This window comes from Brassica napus, chromosome C8, assembly GCF_020379485.1.
Source record: "Brassica napus cultivar Da-Ae chromosome C8, Da-Ae, whole genome shotgun sequence".
NCBI classification, from domain to species: Eukaryota; Viridiplantae; Streptophyta; class Magnoliopsida; order Brassicales; family Brassicaceae; genus Brassica; species Brassica napus.
Window position 1 is genome coordinate 35,892,532 of NC_063451.1, and position 21,504 is coordinate 35,914,035.

The 21,504-nt window shown below is 35.0% G+C and overlaps 3 protein-coding genes and 1 non-coding gene across 4 annotated transcripts in view; 3 read left to right on the forward strand and 1 right to left on the reverse strand.

The window, feature by feature from the left end:
* Positions 1 to 2,422: 2,422 nt before the first annotated feature.
* Positions 2,423 to 5,485, reverse strand: BNAC08G23800D (protein GL2-INTERACTING REPRESSOR 2). Its single transcript, XM_048764584.1, has one exon. It carries the CDS (start codon positions 3,143 to 3,145, stop codon positions 2,852 to 2,854), a length of 294 nt encoding a protein of 97 aa, XP_048620541.1. The 5' UTR covers positions 3,146 to 5,485; the 3' UTR covers positions 2,423 to 2,851.
* Positions 5,486 to 9,540: 4,055 nt separating this feature from the next.
* On the forward strand, positions 9,541 to 9,620 carry TRNAL-UAG. The gene has a single exon. It is a non-coding gene; the product is annotated as a tRNA-Leu (tRNA).
* Positions 9,562 to 11,410, forward strand: LOC106367821 (protein ABHD11). The gene is made up of 5 exons (XM_013807679.3): positions 9,562 to 9,953; positions 10,020 to 10,258; positions 10,381 to 10,493; positions 10,667 to 10,807; positions 10,897 to 11,410. The coding sequence occupies exons 1-5, from the start codon at positions 9,707 to 9,709 to the stop codon at positions 11,150 to 11,152; spliced, it is 996 nt and encodes a 331-aa protein (XP_013663133.1). The 5' UTR covers positions 9,562 to 9,706; the 3' UTR covers positions 11,153 to 11,410.
* Positions 11,411 to 20,177: 8,767 nt separating this feature from the next.
* Positions 20,178 to 21,504, forward strand: part of LOC106364870 (40S ribosomal protein S14-2) — a 1,551-nt gene continuing 224 nt past the window's right edge. The window contains exons 1-6 of the mRNA XM_013804354.3: positions 20,178 to 20,313; positions 20,540 to 20,659; positions 20,753 to 20,798; positions 21,094 to 21,179; positions 21,264 to 21,393; positions 21,472 to 21,504. The exon at positions 21,472 to 21,504 is cut by the window's right edge and continues 224 nt beyond it. Coding sequence (XP_013659808.1) covers positions 20,311 to 20,313; positions 20,540 to 20,659; positions 20,753 to 20,798; positions 21,094 to 21,179; positions 21,264 to 21,393; positions 21,472 to 21,504 — 418 coding nt within the window. The 5' untranslated portion in view covers positions 20,178 to 20,310. The remainder of the gene's footprint in view (positions 20,314 to 20,539; positions 20,660 to 20,752; positions 20,799 to 21,093; positions 21,180 to 21,263; positions 21,394 to 21,471) is intronic.

Here is a 21,504-nt window from a genome sequence, read left to right on the forward strand (position 1 = left end):
CGACATTACAATCTTATAAGATTTTCATCCCACGGGATCTAATATCACCCAGTAACACTTTGAAGGATTCTTCTCTACCCGAATCAATCCGATAGTGCGTTGTTCACCACTAAGAGAACATGATCATCCCACTACTCGGAATAAAGTCTCTTAACCCCTAAATTAGACCATACGATACGAAAGCAGTGGCAAAAAAAAACGGACAATGAAACTTAAACTGAATTATAGTATAACGAACAAGCAATTGATCTTCCAATAATCCAAGTCAGTTCGAGTATCAATAGCCTCAACACCTAAAAGGCGCATTAGAGCCTCAGTTCATACCCGTCGTCTTCCACTGCCTTGATCCTTAGCCAAAAAACGGACAGCTACATCCAGATTGAAAGAAGGACCTTGACGATCGGTTGGAATGACTGGTACCTCGAATCACAGCTTCAGGAGGTGCGAAACTCATACCACTGGGATGACCTCAGACCAAACACCGGCGCAGGGAAGTAGAGCTCCGCCATGCTTTCCAACCAAAACCAATCCTCCGGTTGACTACTCCATCGGCTTGTATCTTGGAGTGTGGTGTCCCTGAGAACCAGAGAACAATCCTCCATCCACTGCACTGTGAATCTCTTTTTCGTCTGACTCACCTCCACACTAGGAGGTAGATCCGTGATAGACAAGTTGTCAGATCCGTTCACGAGCCATCGTCTATAAGCAGTCATCGGGGATCTGAAATGGAGAAAACTAGATCTGACAGGTTATTCAATCCTAAACTCTGAATCATCTCTTCTTGGTCGTACATAAATCCTCACTGTCTCTCCAAAGAACTCTGGGAACTGTCACCGTCAAGCGAACCGCGTCTCCACGAGGGCTCGAGCTAGCTTAGAAAGGCAAGCATATCGACTAGGGTTGATCGAGGAGGAGAAGAGCAAAGGGGAAAGAAATTCGCCTCCGGCACCACCACAACGGCAGGCCGGAGCTAGGGTTTCAGGTTGAAAGAGACGGCTTCTTTGTTACGATGGGAGAGAACGAGAATTTTTTGTTTATATGGACTTTAATGTTATGTATAATAAGTATGTACTAAGTGTTTTATAAAATTAAATATATATATATTTTTATTACTGAAATATTTTCTTACGTTTTAATTTTTCATATGTTAAGATTTTGATTGTTTACGTTTACTATACCTTAAATTTTAGCATTTCTTGATGGTACAAAGAAGTTTCAATTTTTTTACAAATTAGAAAGAATTTGTAAAACTGATGGAGGGTCTTTAAAAAAATGTAGAAAACTCAAACAAACTTAATATATATATATATATATAATTTAGATTTGATGGCAAATATAAAATAAACATTATATCTAGAATACCTTTTTTTATAACTATGGTGTGATTTCAAAAGTTTTCTAGGTTCAAAGACTAATCACCACGAGGCCTGCATAATCCATATTTTCTTATCACTTAAAACGTCTCGAGTGGCCGGACTCGAACCCAGGTGGCGGTTCTCACGGGCATAAGCCCTTTACCGCAAAAGCTGAAGGCTCCGGTTAATTCTAGAAAACTATTTAGCTAGATGAAAATAAATTAATTAATTTACTCGAAATCTAATTAAGTGAAGACATAATCAAAGCAATGCCATTGGTATTTTTCAGTTCTATAAAATTTAAATAAATCCAAGGGAATGTGCATATTTAAAATAAATTTAGAAATTTTAAAGCTGATGAATATTCATTAAATAATGTAATATCCCTCTTAAGAGTATAACTAAATCAAAATTTTGTATATTTTATTTTCAGATTTTTTATGGTTATTAAATCAAAACATGAAAGAAATATTCTGTTTTAAGTAGTCGTTGATTAGCCCAATAAACATTAATCTTGAATTCTAAAAATGAAGATGTTTTATTCAATGTTTCCGTTGTTTTAAGTCAAACTGAATGACGATAAAAATAAAGCGATATCATTAACCGCCTACCATCACATTTGTTTTATTTATTTTATGTTTTCCATTGTTTGTTCAATCATAAATCTGTTTTTAAAGTTTCTAACATATTTTTCGTGTATATTGGCATTTGTGTTGTTTTTAATATCTAGAAACTATACCAAGAAAATCACACGTAAACGTACTTACGCAGACGCGAAAGCGTTTGTAACAATCAAACCTTCACTTACAACTTGCATTAAAATCAGCCCGCTTTCGTGTTTTCTTCTCTTGAAACATGAAAACAAGATTGTAGAAGATCTCGATCTCACTTCTATGGTTTCGTATGATTGAATCTTGTTTCTACGTGCGCACGTTCGCGACTCCCTAACACGATCGACTCGAGGTTCGTTGATAAGCAAAGAAGAAAAGTACGATGCACACAAGACGTTTTAGAGTTCCCTGTCAATCGACGAGGTACATCTCCTTCAGAATCGGTAATCCACTAACTCTCTCTTAGTGTTTACAAAAGCTTATCTCTTTCGAGTTACAAGAATGGTGATCTCTCTCTGTTTCAGGTTTATAAAGAGAAGACGATCACCGTTAGAGTTTGTTACGCGGGTTCTAATCTCCTGCGACGCACCCACAAACAAAACTCTAACGCCCCGGGCCTGCTCATTAATTCACCAAGGTCCAATCATGCTTCTGTTTTCTTCAGGAAACCCAATTGACATTTTCAGCTTAGTCGAGCTCCACACTTCTCACAAAGACGAACCAGGACGATATAAACAGAAACGATTTCTGTCAAACATATATAGCTTAAGAAAAAGGGTGATACTTGATTTGATTCTTATATATAAGACTTTACATATTCACCATGCATAGAGAAATTCCCAATATTTCAAATCCAAATCAAAATCATAACTCATAACAAATTCTCTAAAACATGATCAAATCATTGCATTTGCACTTAGGGCAACAAATCCTTGCTAGTGAGACCAAAACATACATAAAACATCTACGACATCCCACCACCACCATTACAGGCGGTTCCTCAATCCACGACGAGGCAACCTCTTCCTTCATTTCCTCCGTGGTCGATAGGCACGAGCTAGCCGATGATAATGTGCTGCTCGGAGGCGATCCTCCTCCAAACCTTTTATTAGCAACCACCGACTCTGCCGTTCTCCCCAATGGCTCCACTCTGGCTCTTTTGCCGTTCTTGTTTCTCATTTTTCAAACTTCGAACTTGTCGAGAGGATTTTTTTTCTTTGTGTTGTTCTAGGTGAGAGGGGGGGGATTAAGAGTTGAAGGCTTCTTAAAATAATGTGTATATTTATATAAGGACGAAGAAGAGCTTATTATGACAAATAATAAATTTTCGTTGAATAAAGTAATTTTATGTTGGGGACAGAGAAAATGACATTGTTTATTTAGTAATTAGTTTATTATTAACTGGAATTGGGGAAAATAGTAAAGTAGAGTAGAGACCAGACAACTATATGAAACAGAAGGTAATTCATTAAACAATGTCAATATATCTCTGCATTTAAGCAAGCGCAGCAAACCATTTATTGTTTAAATGTTGAGGGGATGAGTATGAAATGTTTCAAAACAAAAATTAATTTGATTGGTAAAGATAGAACTATGTAATATAAAAACTGTTTGTATAATGATAAACTTCATAATTTAAGAAAATACATAAAATTACGAACGAAGGTTATAAAATAGGAAAAGCATTTAAAGATGTTTTATGAAAAGTAAAGTGATTAAAGTATACTAAATTGTTTAAATAATAATCTTTAGTAGATTTGATTCATTTGAAAACGGTTAAGTGAATATGAAAATAATAGGCGGTAAAATTTTATGTATAAATTTTTATTATGTTAATACTTTAAAATATTTTTTGAAAAAAAATCAAATCTAGAGCAGGATAGTTTGATAATTTAGGTAAATATCATTTACACAAACCATATTTTCAGATCGATATTATTTCACTTCTTACTTATATTTTGTTTTAAATTTTTGAACATTTGCTTAAAATCATTTTGTTTTAGTTGTATGTCCACCAGCTAATGATACTCTCTACTTGTATAACCCATTAACAAAATTTGACCTAACATGTAACTAATACTCGTATTTAATACAAGAAGCCAATAACTAAAATACAACAGACCTCAAAGAGAAAACGCGGATATATAGCTGTTAATAACTTAAGAATCTCATGTATTTAATGCTTCATAGTTAAGATGATAATGAAAATAATTTAAAATGATTTATAGGCAAAAAATGTTAATGGCAATAATGGCAAAGGGTTTCATTTAGAAGCCCAAAATGGGTTGATTTGTAGAAGAAAGTAAGAAACATCCCTATTTTCATTTTTAATTTGCTTCACAATTACAAAAGGATAAAAGCTGGAAAATGTTTTTTTTTTCCAACGGACATGTTGTTTTAGGAAGAAAAAGGTTTAAGAACTGTAGCATTATAAAAGCTTTCTTTATAGGACTGTTAGTTATGAATCTTACATGTAGTCGTTTCTCGTATTCTATGTGATGTAAATAGCTAAAGTATATGAAACAAGCACAAAATCTAATGATCTAGTTATAATGTAACGTTTATAAGTATGTTCAAATAGGGCTTTGTTAACAACAACAACAAGTTTTCTTCAAAAATAATTAGAGAACAAAATGTCAAATACGATCATTGACCTTCCATGAAATATAATACCTCAGCATCAGTTATTTCCCATGTGAAGGTATTTAATGAAATTTAATGATAGCTTTAAAACGATAATACTAGTTTACTTGTTTTCTTAATTTATCCCATGTCCAGTTCATTACGAATCTGAAGAGTGAAATGAACAACATCTTGCTTTCGTTTTTTTCTTCGGCAAACAGGTTCTTTCTTTATTTAGTTATGTTTCAAGTCATATAATTATATATAAGTTACTAAGAATATGAGTTTGATTCCAGGAGTGAAATCATAAAGTTGCACACTTCGTGCAATGTATAAATAAATTATGAAGCTTCTAGTGTTTTATTTAAGTATCGTATTTGATATCATATGTTGTTACAGAAACAAAAGGTTGTGTCATCTTAAGTCAAAATACAAGCAATAACTAAAGTTGGAAAAAAAAATACAAGCAATAGTTCTAAATTTGGCTCATTTCAAGATTGGTCGATTGTAGCCAGAACCGCTTCTACATGAAAAGTTTGAAGCAATGATGCGAAGGTTGAAATGAAAACTACATTTTTTTGGGTGTAAAACAACATTTGTTTAATCAAATAAGTTTGAAGTTATGTACGCAGAGGCATGCTTAATGTACATTTAAAAAGGTCATTGCCTCAGACCCCAAGAAATGATACGAATTATGGGGTTCCATTTTCATGAAATGTTGTGTATCATACTGATTATAGCTATACAACATTTAATTTTATTTGTCTTCATCCCAAGTTTGACACCCTAAGTTAATTATAGTTTTCTTTGTTTTCCAAATAAGATTTTAGGAAAACGAAATATTTTTTATGTTGTCAAGTTTCCAAATGGAAAATATGTATCTCCAAATAGGAAATCTAAATATACAAATAAATAAAGAATACAAATATCAGTTAATTTTAAATATATTCTCTATTCAATTTGAAAATTAAAGATTTAAATATACTTTCTACAACTAGGTAGTAACTCGCGCTTTGCGCGGAATAAGATGTCTATATTAATGTTGAAATTATATATTATGATTATGTATAACATAAAGTATACATAAAGCAATAGTTAGGTAGAACTAAAGGTACGATTGTTATCACTTATCAGGAGAGAAGCCAGAAACTTTTTATAATGGGTGCACTATTATTAAAATTTGATATACGGTGTTTGCAAGTCTGAGAAGAAGCTTTGGAAATTTTTTTTTATATTTCGCCTATCACATTGTAGTAGTTATGGACTTAGGGATTTAACAAATAAAATCGAAAAAAATGGATCAATAACATATTATAAGCAAAACAATAACCGCGTGATTTCAGAAATCTAAGGATCAAACAAAATATCCGAACAGCCTTCAACTGCTGTTAGATGTCTGAAACTACCTATAAAACTCAATAATTCAGTTCTGATCATTAAACAATAACATGTTACGTGATAAAACAATATCTTTGAAAAATACTAGGTCCTACTTCTATATAGTGGATACACAAAGACCGTCGAACCTAACGTTTACGTGATAAATCATTAACTTCGAAAAATATTAGCTCCTACTCTATAAACTAAACAATGTACCACCAATATTGTGATTATTATGTAGGTGAAATTATGATACACATATACATTTTGCTACACCAACGCTGCAAAACGGTCAGGCTGTTCCGAGCTGCGATCTTTTGTGTAACATATGTGTAAGCTGTCTTTCATTTACGAAAAACTGGCTGACCAATTTTAAAGTGTTCTGCTCATATCTCGTTGGCATCACGTAAACGTGTCCGTCCTAAATTATAAAAGCTGTTCCAGATGCGACCAACATGTGAGACTTGCTGGTGGGTCGTTCCTGAAAGTTTCTTCTCATCTTCAAGGTCGTCTAATGCAGAGCTCTCATGGCGGCGAATGTGGTGACACTCGCATGCTTATATTGCTTGCTCGAGAAGATTAATACACTAAGCCGAGACGATTTACAGTGATTCAATATCCACGAAACAGAGATCACCTCATCGAGCAGTAACAAAACCGAGTACGACACATTTATTTAGAAATAGATTTTCAACGTCTTCTTTCAGCAATGCGAGGCGGTTCTCAAGAACGTGAGTCCTCTCCTAAATGCATGAAGGCAGGTATGGAGGAAAGGGTTCTTTCTTTAACACTTGGCATCGTTCTAAAGTTTCATCGCTTTGTCGTCTCTACGGATCTGTTGACTTAAGAACTGCATTGGTTTAAAAGAAGTTGTTAAATGTATTAGGATGTGTATTTTCATCTTTAAAGTTGCATTTGAATCAAAAAGGTATATACTTATACATTTTGGCAATTTATTTTAAACCATTGCAACTCTTAAGATGAAAATACACAATATTAAAATGAAAAGTTACATTTTAAAATACATTTTGACAAGTTCTTTTAAACTAATGCAATTTTAAGATTAAAAGATACATTGTTAAAATGAAAAGATACATACTTTTATATTTTGACAATTTTAATAAATCAATACAACTCTTAAAATAGAAATACACAATTTTTCGACATTAATTGGGATTGCTAATATTAATAGATATGAACTAAGCAGCTTACAATTTTCAGCTTGGTTGGGTTGAAATTCAGAAGAGTACGCCATAAACTTAGTGTGAAAGAATCTGACTCAATCTAGCTTCGGTATCTCTCACTCTCTTTGTTAACTCTCGTGTGTTTAACTACTCTTAATCACTCGTGTGCAGGTCGCGATTCCAGAATACGATCAAGCAAAGTAAACGTAAAAAAATAGAAAGAGACGACACAAGCAACGTTTTAGAGTTTCCTTTCACATCGGACACATCTCCTTCAGTATCGGAACCTGGTAATTCACTATGATGAGTGTTTACAGAAGCTTTCTCTCTAGAGCAACAATGACACTCTCTCTCGGAGGTTGTTATCCTCTGTTTCTCGTCTTCTTTTTATATAAGACGAGCTACACTCTTGGGTCTAACTCAATTGATCACTTGCGGCCCAACTAACTTCATCTTTGCTTTTGTCTTCAGGTTTCACGGACTGCAAGACCCAAGCCCACTGGACTAGGTCATGAGTCGAACACCACATCTCACACTTAGGTAGTTAAATGGTTTCAATTATTCTATTTTTTTCATGTCAATACTTGATACGTCAATGTTCATATATGTAGGTTCATCAATAAACATGAACTTAGTATGTCTGAAAACACAAATTTGTGAGAATTCATATTATTTGTAGTTGAATTATTTTAAAGAGAAGGTGTATTATGCATAGTTTTACTTTTGAAGTTATGATCTTGATTACCTTACACTAGTATAATATTTTATGTGTTCAAAACATGTCCATGATGGTTGATGGAAGTCTCACCATTAATATTTTAAGTGAAATATATCTGCATTTGCTTCCAATATGTAAACAAATTAAAAAAATCATACTTCAGAAAAGTAGTATCAATGTTCTATAACATTTTTTTTTGTAAAATGTAACACGTCCTTTTTCGTTTGTGTTTTGGGTTATATTATACAACTAGATTAAGATCTGCGTCTTGCGCGGAATAAACATTATATATATAAATTATTTTATGTATTATATGTTCTTACATATTATGAAATAATAAATATATATTGAATAATTAAAAGTCAGTAACTATTACATATATAATTAAATTGGTGTGAACGTATAAATCAATTTTATTAATCCAAACATTTTTAAAAATAAATTTGATAGGATATGTAATTAAATTTAAATGATATTAACATACATAGTATATTTTTAATATTAATGTCTATTTTATTTTTTTATTTTTTTTAAATGATGCTTTCTACTCATATGTTTTTTTTATCATGTGTATTTTTAATAGCAAAAACTTTAAATTACTGATAACAAATTTTTTATTGTGGGATTCATAATTTTAGTAATTGATAATTTTAAAAAATTTATCAATGTTAGTTCAAAACTTTTATCAAAAAAAATTATTCAAAGTAAATTTTGAAACTAAAATATTTATTTATTCAATATGGTTTATAGTTTAATTTAGAATGATATATATACATATATATTTTAAATCTTAATGATTAATTAAATTATACTTTTACTTATATGATTTTGTAATCATTTGTATTTTGTCATAACAAAAATTTTAAACCATGGATCGCAAAATTTGAATGTGAAACTTTTAACAGTTTTAGTAATTTATAGTCATTTTTAAAAATTCAAAATATAAAATATATAGAAAAATGTAAATTTTTATAATATGGTTATTGTGTTTTTTAAAAAAATATTTTAATAGTTTAAAATTAAACAAATTTGATAGAAGATACATTTGTTTTATCAGATCTTTATTATTCAAAATCATTAATTTTCATATATACTTTACCCACATTAGGCAATTCCGTAATATTTATCTAAGGAAATAATAAATGACATTAATAATGAATTTATGGTTAGTTTAATAAAAAGTTTATATATAATTAGATGGACCAACTCATTTCTCTAATAATTCTAAGAATCATCTTAGTGATGACATGTGACTACAAAAAAAAGTTGTAATATTTCACAAATAATATATATGGGATTAACAGATGTATACTAATTAATCAAAACATAACCACCATGATACAAAAAGAATCGCAAACAAACAAGCGACATGATCCTAATTACACACAGTAATTTTCAAAGTTGAATAGCAAAAACAAAAAAAATGTAAAAATACCAACGAATACCCAATCTTAACAAAATTTCTCCATGCTGTGTAATTCTCCACCTACATTTTAATTGAAAGCCATTAAAAAGGGTACAGTATATTAGCATCATGAAAAATGCACAATCGTAAGCAAGCATGTTGGTGTTTCGAAAAAAAAAAAAAAAAGAGTAGCAAGCATATAAATATATCAACGAACACAAAATCTAAATAAGATAGGATGTTAAATGAAAGATGTATAGCATCTGACAGTTTGGCCGAGTGGTCTAAGGCGCCAGATTTAGGCTCTGGTCCGAAAGGGCGTGGGTTCAAATCCCACAGCTGTCAACCTTTTTGAAATTTTACTTTTGCTCCTTCTCTCAATTTAACCCACAGCTCGCCGGAGAGAATCGCAGAAAGGAAGTGCTGCTTCAATGGCGACGAGAACTCTGACGAACCGATTCGAATCTCGCTTTTTGATTCGCCTCCTCGAATCTCCGTCTCTGTTCACGAGCTCCAGATCCCTTCAAACCCTAGCCTACGAAGAAGTCAGAACCTCCTCCGGCGACCGGAAACACGAATCCACAGCTATCATCCTTCACGGCCTCCTCGGCTCGGGCCGTAACTGGCGATCGTTCTCTCGCTCTCTCGCGTCGTCTCTCTCCGTCTCCTCTCCCTCCGGTATACCCCCACCCTCTCTTTCTTTTGGATTTGTCGATTTCTTATCTTGTTTTTTTGTGTGTAAAGATTGGAAGATGATGCTCGTGGATCTGAGGAACCACGGGAGATCTACGGAGGTGGAAGGGATCAACCCGCCTCATGATCTTGTGAACTCGGCCAAGGATTTAGCTGATTTGGTGAAGGCGAGTGGGTGGAACTGGCCTGATGTGGTGATTGGCCATTCGTTAGGAGGCAAAGTCGCGCTGCAGTTCATGCAGAGCTGTGCTCGTGGTGATTATGGTCAATCTGCTTCTCCTCCTAAGCAGGTTTTGCATTCAAAGATGATCACTTTTTTGGAGTTCCTAATGATGTCACTCTTGATGTAAAGATGCTGCCTTTATTCGTTTGGTAGTTTTGTAATGGTGTTAGTCTCTTTGGTGCAGAACAGCTTTGGGTGTTAGACTCTGTCCCTGGGGAAGTCAAGGCTGAACAAAGTGATGGTGAAGTTGAGAAAGTTCTGATGACGTTGCAGAGTTTACCTTCTCCAATCCCTTCACGCAAGTAAAGTCTTAGTCTTTCCTCTCAACCCTTTGATTTAGCTTTTGCTGCGGGTGCGTGCATATGCTTGGGGAATGAATACGACGTTTGTGTAAATCAATGAAGCTCCTTTCAGCTTGCAATGTATGTAAATCTAACGTTATGCCACTCAAATACATTAATTTTGTGATTTCTAGGGGGCTCGTGGATCATATGGTGGAGCTTGGGTTTTCAAGATCGTTATCTGAGTGGATTGGCACCAATCTCAAGAGATCTGGAGACTCAGAGACATGGGCTTTTAATCTCGACGGAGCTGTTCAAATGTTCGAGTCTTACAGGTTTTCTTGCTCTCATCATAAGAGCCAAACCAATGATTCTAGTTCTGTCATGACCTTCCTTTTAACGACTTGTCGCTTGCCCATTGCAGGGAGACTTCGTACTGGTCTTTGCTAGAGAATCCGCCAAAAGAGACGGAGATTTCTTTTGTGATTGCTGAGAAGAGTGACCGATGGGACCAGGATACAACCACGCGGCTTGAAAGAATTGCTAAACAGAGACAGAGTGTCTCAGATGGGAAGGTAGCGACTCATGTTCTCCGTAACTCTGGCCATTGGGTCCACACAGACAATCCAAAGGGACTCCTAGAGATTGTGAGTTCCAACTTCTTGTCTACACAGAAGTAGACGATGCACCGTTCCAAAACTGCAGCAGTCTTTGATTGAGTTACCTCTCTTCTCTTCTCCTGTATTCATATGCAGAAATAGCGAATTCAACCACACTATTTACATAATGCACTACGAAAAATCGTTTCTGATTTTAGATATGCTATTTGTTATTATATATATGCACTTGTTTGTTATTTATGCATTGTATCCGATGTCTCTGATTTAGAGACGTGCTTTAGTTACATATTATGAATGGTATACCGGCCTTTGGTATCATTGGAGGAGGCGGATTCTTGTCAGACGTATTACGTATATAACAGTTTAAAAAAGATTACGCCCAGTACTCATGACTTAATTGATAGGTCTGAGTCTATTGCACCTATAGATTTTTCCGATATGGCCTCCTAGGTGAAATGAACTATTACCCAAGTCCAATCCCTCGATGGAAGCTCTCTAGTGTGGATTCTTTTTTTTTTCCTTTGTAGAACTGAATAAAATGCTCACATCTACCATTGTAAAAGGTTAGACTATAGTGGCTGTTCGGGTTCTTGGGTATTTCAAATTTTCAGGTATTTCGGTGTAAAGTTATAAAACTCGTTCGGATATTTCTATACTTCGAATCGGATTCAGGTATTTGTAGTTCGGATTGGGTTCGAATATTTAGATTTTGAAAAAAAAAACATTTCTTATATTTAAAAGTATACTTTAAACTTAACTGATTTTTATTTTTTAATAGATTAAATGACTAATATATTTGGAGATAAAATTATATGTATATTAAGACACTAATTTGGTTGTTGTTTTGGAATTTTAGATGCAGTTTTTGTTAATGTATAAAACAAAAAGTTTGATATGCATTTTAAGTGAGTAGCAAAAAATTTTGTTTGTAATTATATGTAATATTATGGGAAAATTGCTAAAAAAATAACTAATCTCAGCTATTGTCCCCTTAGAATAAAATCATTTTTTTGTCACTTTTGGACATTGATTACCCTTACATTTTATAAAAATTCATATCAATATATTGGAAAACCAAAAAAATAATAAAAAATACAAAACATAATATTTTTATGCATTTGCGGTTGAGAAAAATAATTTTATGGTGAAATTATTTTGGGAAGAGCCATTTTAAAATTAATCTAAAAGCATCAGTAAACCAAATCTACTTTCTACGATGATTTAGAATTTGAAATCCACCAAAAACACAATAATCTACTAGACTTAGAATACGCAATATAACAAATATTCATCCATCTACTACCGTAGAATACTCAATCTGCATATCTTTCTATCTTCTGAAATATAGAAAGATCAAATCATCTAAACATTAACCATATGGCTATCTTTTTCGAATATGCATTCTTCCTTATTCTCTTTCATCTACTATCCGTAGTATATAATATCTATGCTTTCATTTATTTTCTAAGTAAGAATAATGTGTTTTCTGCCAGATTTTTAACTAATATCCGGAAATTTAGCTAAAAGCGCTTACAAAATATTTTGAAATTTTTTTAAATTTTTTTAGTTTCCTTTTTAAACCTTCTACCAAAAATAAACAAACTTCTTCTTCTTTCCTCTACGTTTTTCTTCTTTTCTTTTTTCTTTTTTACTTTATGTTGTGAAGCATAGGAGGAACTGCTACCATCATTACTATCTCTCAAACCTATAATATCGTAGCCATTAAGGTGGAAATTTTCGGATATGGAAGATCAATGGCATTATGTCAAATATAAACACAGCATTAGAAATTTGTACTCTATTCATGTTCGACTCTGTTCTTGACCATGTTTTCAATGGGTACTTGTGAGCTAAGAAACAAACTGTGTGGCGTTCCCATCGACACTTGTTTCTTTGAGTCTTTATTATTGTGAGAAAGACCCCTGAAGAGATAATCAATAAAACAAGTATTTTTAAGAGTGAGATATAGCCCCAATGGTTGTAGTAAAACTTGTGCTGGACGTATGATCCGAGAAATGCAGTAACAAGCAACTTTTCCCCACACGTGTGACCTGTGTACACACACACACACATTTATAAGCACAAATCCTAATTCAGATTGCAAAAACAGGCACTAGAGAAGATTCTCAGTTTAAAAAGTCGAACACTTAGTGAGTAATTTATTATGACTTCATATAAAGGAGGAGACTTACCGCTATCACTGATGAGATAATCGTAATGACTCCATGGTAATCATAATCTTAACGAGCTCCTGCAGGCGCAACCGCCAGTGGAGAAGATAATCGTAATGACTCCATGGTAAAAATAAAACTTAAAATTTGTTTTAAATTAATTTGTTTGGGAAAATTTATAATTACATAATTAGAGGTTTAGAATGGAATTAACATTAAGATTTATTCTAAGTGGACAAAAAGTAGTAAACTGGTTCTAAGGGGACGATACATAAGTTCTTTTGTTCCTTTTTGGCAAAATTCCCTAATATTATCTAATGTTAAAATATGTGTAGCATCAATATAAATATTTCAAATAAGATGAGAAAAATATAAAGTTAAGTATACATATGTTCGTGTTATAAATCATGTAGTGTATTGCCATTAACCAGGTCCGGACCGAGACCGGCCCAATACCTAGAAGATGGAGAGATGGCCGAAGCCTAGAGAGAGGAGAGAGAGAGCCGACTTCCGGAGAGAGAATGGCGGCCACAAAGCTTGGAGAAAAGGAAACTCTTTCCTTTTCCTAGTAGATGTAATCTTTCCATTATTATGTATTAGTAGTTTTCCTAATTCTAGTGAGTTTAGATTTTTGGATACTTTCCATTTATCTTCATCTTGTAATCCTTATATAAAAGAACCCCCTTGATCATTAATAATAACAGAGAAATATTCAGACTCTAAAACTCCCTATTTACAACACGTTATCAGCACGATAGACTCCAAAACCCAGAGACAAAACCTAATCTAAAATCCGTTACACATAAACCCTAAATCAGGTGCAACTTAAAATCGATCTATCTCTCAAAACCTGAGGAACCAGACGACGATCCACATATCAAATTGAAGCTTTTGACGATACGAATCCATCATCAAAAACCGTTTGTCGATCCGATCTAAGACGCGCCCACACTCGCAGAAACAATACTCAGCGCCGTCTTGGTCTTTTGAAATCCTAATCCCGAAGAACCCTAAATTGTTCTTGCTTGCGTTCCGGCTTGCAAACTCTGATCAAGCTCAACTCCGATCAAGCTCAGCTTCAGGCGTTCCCTGTCCGTGATCAACGTCCTCAGCCTCAGCTCAGCTTACGTCCAGCTCAGACCAAATCCCCGACCAGACGCAACCGTCCGCGAGAAGAAACAAGCTCGCGATAGCTCTCGGCAACGCGGCCCGATAGGAGCCGTCCCGCGTCCGTTCGTCTCTGATCTTTGGTGGTCCGGTTCAGACCTGCAAAAACAAAGGTACAGACTTAATCTGAGAACATGAATCGAACCTGGTTGTTTTGTAAAGATTGAAACCCTAAAAGATAATCTCTAAAACTAAAAGCCATAGGTTAAATAGATCAATCTCATATGCGTAAATCGAAGCTCTATAAGTTCGATCTAAACCTAAAAACGAGATTGATCCATTGATCAATTAAAATCAGAACCTTAAAGGTTTTTGAATCTCAAATCAAATCCCCTTGATCAAAGATCAAAATTTTCAAAATTCTCTAAAACCCTAATTTTGGAAAATCGGTTTTTAATTTTGATTTGAAACTTGAGTATTTGATTGATCGCCTAGAGCTATGATTAGAATTTTTTTAAAACTTGAATCTGAATCTTGTTTAAACTAAAACCCTAATCTCAAATTTAAAATCCTAAAGACCTTGAAACCTTAAACTTTAAAGATTGAAAGTTTAATATTGTTTTGAATGAGAGTTAGGTTGCTAGAGTGCTTGATTCTAAAATCTAATATTACCAACCTTGAAATTGGTAAAACTTAATAGAAATGCAACTAAAAAATAGAATTGAATGCATCTAGATCTCGTTTTGTATATGGCCGTGTGGCCTAATACATTGTTCATACTTGCGGCCTTGTGCCCTTGATTGATTAAAAGCCGTGTGGCTTAGTGAATATCAAAGTGACTGTGTGGCCTAGTATCCGGATGGTTATATAAACTGGATTGCATCATGATCCGATCCTTAAGATCGTTGTATCTTATAATGGCCGTGAGGTATAAGCATCACAATGCAAAGCCGTATGGCCTAAGTATCATAGAGAGACTTATGAAATCATATGCACTGATTATTTTGAATTGATTGCATTCTAAATCAATGAATTGATTGATAATATGATTTCAGATGCCGAGATTTGATCTCATGGATTATGCCATTCTAAATCTCTTTGGAGATAATTATCTAGAATGGGCAATGAAAACTTCAGTTACCCTGAAATCAAGAGGACTCGGAAGGAGTATCATTCAGGGTGATTATGCAACTGAAAGTGAAAAGTTAAGAGCCATTACAATAATGTGTCATCATCTCACTGAGGAACTGAGAAATCAGTATATACATATAAAGAATCCTTGTGACCTTTGGACATAATTAAAGTCCAGATACACTATGGTATTATTACCAAAGGTCAAACATGAATGGATGAGTCTCAGATTCCAAGACTTTGAGACAGTGGCCGAGTTTCACTTTGCCTTGTCCTGGGTCGTGTACAACCTGAGATTATGTGGAGAAGAGGTAAGAGATAATGATTGTCTATTCAAGACATACTCCACATTCCATCCAGAAGATTTGTTGTCAAAACATATCTATATAGAAAGAGGTTCTACCACTTACAATGACCTGATCTCTTACCTAACAGTGATTGAGAATGACAAGGTACTAAAGAAAAGCAGTGAGATGAAATATCCTGAGGAAATAGATCAAGATGAATCTAAGGCAGCCGTGTCCAATGCAATAGATGGACAGGCCGGCTTATCTATTTAACTAAAATGATCTTGACATAATTTTATTTTAAGTCTATGATTTTGTGATTTGCTTTTAAACCTATTTGATGGTTCACGATTTTATATATATAATAGAATTGATTTTGAATTCATTATCTTGTCTGATCTTACTTGAACATATGAATGTTTTATTTGATAAAGAGTTGCCTAAAAGGCATAAAACCAAGTAAGAAATCATGAATGTGTATAGTAAGCATAGTAAAGAAACTATGGCTAAGGCATTGCCTTAAAAGGCATTACACACACTCAGAAGAACATGTGACCCATTGAAGTTATAATCTATGGTTTCCAAGTAGAAACAATGGGTAAGGAAGGAAACAAGTTCCTTTAGACTTTAAGAAGAAAAACGCCTAAGACCTTGAAAGAAAGTGGTCGAGACTATACCTATGATCTCTACTGATTTAAAAACTATGCTATAAGATCAGTATGATAAGAGGCAAGAAAAGTAGTGACTATACTGATATATCCCACGAAATTTTACACTATATGGCATGATAGGATTAGCCATCCTAAAGTCTAAACTTGATGCAAAGATTGAAAAGGCACAGAGTTATCCCGTAAAAGATCTCACGTTGTGAAACATGTACACAAAGGGAAACTCATTGGGCTTAATTGTCCCAAGCACCACGACCTTATAGTATGGTCATGAGGGGGAGAGAGGATAAACCCATGATCAATACTACAAGTTCGTGTAGAGGATAAACGTGTAGAGGATAAACCCATGATCAATACTACAAGTTCGTGTAGAGGCCATGATACAAACGGCCAAACCGAAGAGGCCATTACTCGGCCGAAGAGACCATGTTATGGTCGGCTGCAAAGACCATCACCTATACACGGCTTGGCCACGACTTGTATACGCATAGTGCAGGCTTGGCCGCACACAAGCCATTACCTATAAAAGGTTCAGCCATGTAAGCCATTATCTATAAGACTAAGATTCTAAAGTCTATAAGCTTGGAGACATTATGTTTTACATGTATAGAATGATAATATGCATCAGGCCATATAAATGAGAATAGATATTCTCATCTCAGATTGAATACGGGTCATAAAACCAGACATACACCATCTTAAGATATTTTGAATAAACCACCACATACATATATGTGTCGTCTAAGATGGAACCTCAGAAGAGGATTGGGAATATATAAGAATAAGATCTTCTCCACGAATTCAAAGGACCGTGAGCCAAAACATGGGTGATTAAAATGGTGGCCAGGTACGGATTGCATGAAACAAATGAATCCGGATATTCAATATTTAAGGAGAAAGATTATAAGCTGGACAAAGAAAGATTAAAAAGTAAAAGAATGATAAGAATGGTTTTAACCATCATTGTCTTGGCAAAAGATCCTCGGACTAGAGATTATGATTTAAGACGTCCAAAGAAAGATTATATAAAGCTAGCTAATTGAGAAGCTAATCGAAATGTCAGACACTGACCCGAGAAATGACTAACCAGCTTAGCACCAAATGAATGTCCTAGAAGAGACATAATCAAGTTGCTATAGAGTCTATACTAGATAGACCAAGTGTTCCATAAGATAAAGGAATCTCATATAGAAAAGAATGGTGCATAGAATACAGATCCGAGATTATAAGAGAAACCATACCAGACATTGAGAAAAGGCTGCGCAGCTACACATCTAAGGTACCAAACCATGTGGCTTGGGACGCCAAGCTACTAGGTAACAAAGGTCCTGGATAATAAAATCTCAAATCTATAAATCATGTCTGGAACATAATGGAACCACATGAAAGCGTCGACACATACACATTTGTATAAAGATACATAAAGTTATAGCACTTGAACATACAGAGATGAACGAGGATCATGAACCCACGAAAGAGTACTCATACAATCATAAAAGATCATAGAGATTAAAAAAGATAAAACGTGGAGGTTCAAAGTATCTAAATGTGAGATGGGCGTATTGGCCATATACATATACAGAAACGCCATCTGATAAACCAGTGAAATAGATGGATCTTGTGAGATAAAGAAACCGTGAGAGAAGGCACATGATCACGAGGTCTAAGAATGTTCATGTCTTCCTACTTAGCAGCATTAGATTATAGCTTGTTACACAAGGTACTCACAGAGATCAAAGGAACATATTATAAGGAGATAAACTCCTATGTGGTGGATGCTGCTACAGATTTTCGAAATTGACAATGGTCTGGTCATAAGAAAGAAATTAGATACAAATGATGTAGTAAGCAGCATATAGATCACTGGATAAGATGAAAGAACAGCTTCGTTCCTAAGCTGATTCATGGACTGAAACATAAAGCAGCTGCATATAGTATGTAAAAGAAATTGATCACGCATGATCATTGATCTTGGAGTTGTATAAAAGACAATCCAATACAGTCCATATATATTTGAAATTCCTTGTGATTATACTAAACCTTAAAGAGGTTAGTAGGCATAAAATAAATCTATGTGGGTGTCCGAACAAAAAGCGTCCGGCCCCGGCCCTTCAAAACTAAAGATGTCTGACTCTGTCCGTCTAAGGGCATCCGACTCTTCAGCAAAGAACGTCTGGCTATCCTACTAGACGCGTCCGACTTTTAAGACTAAAAGGCGTCTAACCCTTCTTCTTGATCACGGGCTAGTATAGACAAAGGATCAACCGGATACAAATGTATTGTAGTCCATAAGCTTGTGAAAACCGAGATTCATGACCTAATAATATATACTTAGCGTGTGATATGATCCACAGCAACTAAGGTCATGAGACGCCATCATTAAGATAGGAATGCAAAATGAATACGGCATTACCTAAGGCAAAGAAATCGATGTCCACATCCATGAGAGTGTTTCGGCCGCAGAGCCATAATAAGAGATTATAAACTCACATCAATGATCATTGATCTTGAACACTCATGAGACAAGTAGTGGACATGTATAGACGAGGTCTATGACCCAGACATGGATCGGCCAGATCGAGACATAGGTTCATGATAACCATGTCTAGTACATTGTCCATAAGTACTTATTTTGTCCGACCAAAGTAAAGAGTTAACAGTAGACGATCACGTCTAGACTATGAACACATGCAAACACGATTTGAAAAGACCCACTAGTGATCCCCGAGAACAATATGGTTCACATTGTTTAGCACACATGCTTTACCGGGACACTCAATGTCAAAAGACATGAGAAACGACCTAAGAGGTCGAAGTGGTCTAGATACGGCTTAGTAATGAACTTGGCCAATTACTCCTTTCCTACATATACATGAAAGATCACGCACCAAGATGTGTAGAATGTAGAACCTATACTGAGGTTCACATCAGGGGGAGTAGTGCGTGTTGTACTCTTTTTCCTTCATCATGGTTTTGTCCCACTGGGTTTTCCTGATAAGGTTTTAATGAGGCAACATGAAACGTACTACAAATCCTGTATGGTTATGGCATCCAAGGGGGAGTGTTATAAATCATGGAGTGGATTGCCATTAACCAGGCTCGGACCGAGACCGGCCCAATACCTAGAAGATGGAGAGATGGCCGAAGCCTAGAGAGAGGAGAGAGAGAGAGCCGACTTCTGGAGAGAGAATGGCGGTCACAAAGCTTGGAGAAAAGGAAACCCTTTCCTTTTCCTAGTAGATGTAATCTTTCCATTATTATGTATTAGTAGTTTTCCTAATCCTAGTGAGTTTAGATTTTTGGATACTTTTCATTTATCTTCATCTTGTAATCCTTATATAAAAGAACCTCCTTGATCATTAATAATAACAGAGAAATATTCAGACTCTAAAACTCCCTATTTACAACAGTTCGGTTATTTTGAATATCCATTCGGATTCAGATATTATCCGTTTGAGTTCGAATATCAAATCTCTCCTAATTTAATATTTGTTTGGGTAGTTTTCTATTTTGGTTCAGAAATGAGTTTGGGTATAGGATAAAATGTTCGGGCCTAAAATGTTAAAAGTATATATTTTGTAAATAAATATTGGCAAAGTGTGTTAGGATGTCAATCATCGTAGCTTTAAACCCAGTAAAGACAAGATATGAATTGCAATCAGGCCTGAAAAACGCTCGGCTTTGTTCAACTTAATGGGCCGTAAAGTATTGGGTCACAGTTATTCTGTTCAGACATAAAATCACTACTCTTAACCCTAACCGGGAGATTCTGTCTATTAAAGCCAATTCTGATCTTGTCGTCACCTTCGCTAGCTGAAGGCGGAAAAACACAAGAGAAACCCAAGATTCGAACCATGGTAAGCTTTCTCTAAGAGCATGTTGTTTGTCTTTCTTGGACTTAGTGATCATAAAAAGTTATTTAGTTATATGCTTAGTGTTATTTGGAGTTTTAGTGCTATAAGTTTGTTTCTGAAGCAATCTTTGTTCTTCTGGAGATTGGAATATGTAATTTAGAATTGAGTTTTGATAAAAAAATGTTTGTAAGAAAATGTAATGTATGGTTTGGGTGAAATTCTGTTGTAGTCGAGGAGAAAGACAAGAGAGCCGAAGGAGGAGACAGTGACACTTGGGCCAGCTGTTCGTGACGGAGAACAAGTCTTTGGTGTTGTCCACATCTTTGCTTCTTTCAACGACACTTTCATTGTCAGTAACTGTCCTTCTTCTTCTTCTTCTGTCATTTTTCTTTTAATTCTTGACAGAAGACATTGCTGAGTTCTGTATATCTATAATTTGCAGCATGTGACTGATTTGTCTGGACGGGAAACACTTGTTCGTATCACTGGTGAGCAATCTTTCGTAGATTTATCTAATCTAATACCTATAATTGATTGTTTTATTATGCCATGGTCCTTGGATTCTCTAGTGAGTGTGAGATGATTTGTTCTTATTTTCTTCACTCTCTAGTTGATGAATTCGCTAGAGAATTGCTTTGCGGCGGTCATATATGATATCTAAGCTAAATCGATCAGGCCTAGATGCACTAGTGTGTGATATATAAAGTTCCGTACCCGTTGCGGTGTCTTTATGGAAATTGCATTGTTCTTGAATACAAAATTGGCTTGGATTAACTTGTGTAGGTGGGATGAAGGTGAAAGCTGACAGAGATGAGTCCTCACCTTATGCTGCTATGCTTGCTGCTCAAGATGTCGCTCAGCGTTGCAAGGTATAAAAGAGCCCAAGAGTATATGCAGTACTGAGCTGGCATTCTTTAAAAGTGTAAATAGTAATCGATTTTGTCTACTTACAGGAACTTGGTATCACAGCCATGCATGTGAAGCTCCGTGCCACTGGTGGTAACAAGACCAAGACCCCTGGCCCTGGTGCTCAGTCTGCACTCAGAGCCCTTGCCCGTTCTGGCATGAAAATTGGTCGCATTGGTAAAACAAAAATGCAAAATCTTCATCTAGAAATGTTTTTTAATTAATCTCTAACATTGTTCTTGTTTGTAAGTGCAGAGGATGTGACCCCAGTCCCAACAGACAGTACCC

What these genes read in the sequence shown, in the direction of transcription:
- LOC106367821 (XM_013807679.3), top strand. Translation starts at nt 9,707, where the DNA reads ATGGCGACGAGAACTCTGACGAACCGATTCGAATCTCGCTTTTTGATT. An exon ending in CTCCGTCTCCTCTCCCTCCG is followed by an intron (nt 9,954 to 10,019) that starts GTATACCCCCAC and finishes TTGTGTGTAAAG; the next exon opens with ATTGGAAGATGATGCTCGTG. An exon ending in TCTCCAATCCCTTCACGCAA is followed by an intron (nt 10,494 to 10,666) that starts GTAAAGTCTTAG and finishes TGTGATTTCTAG; the next exon opens with GGGGCTCGTGGATCATATGG.
- BNAC08G23800D (XM_048764584.1), bottom strand. Translation starts at nt 3,145, where the DNA reads ATGAGAAACAAGAACGGCAAAAGAGCCAGAGTGGAGCCATTGGGGAGA.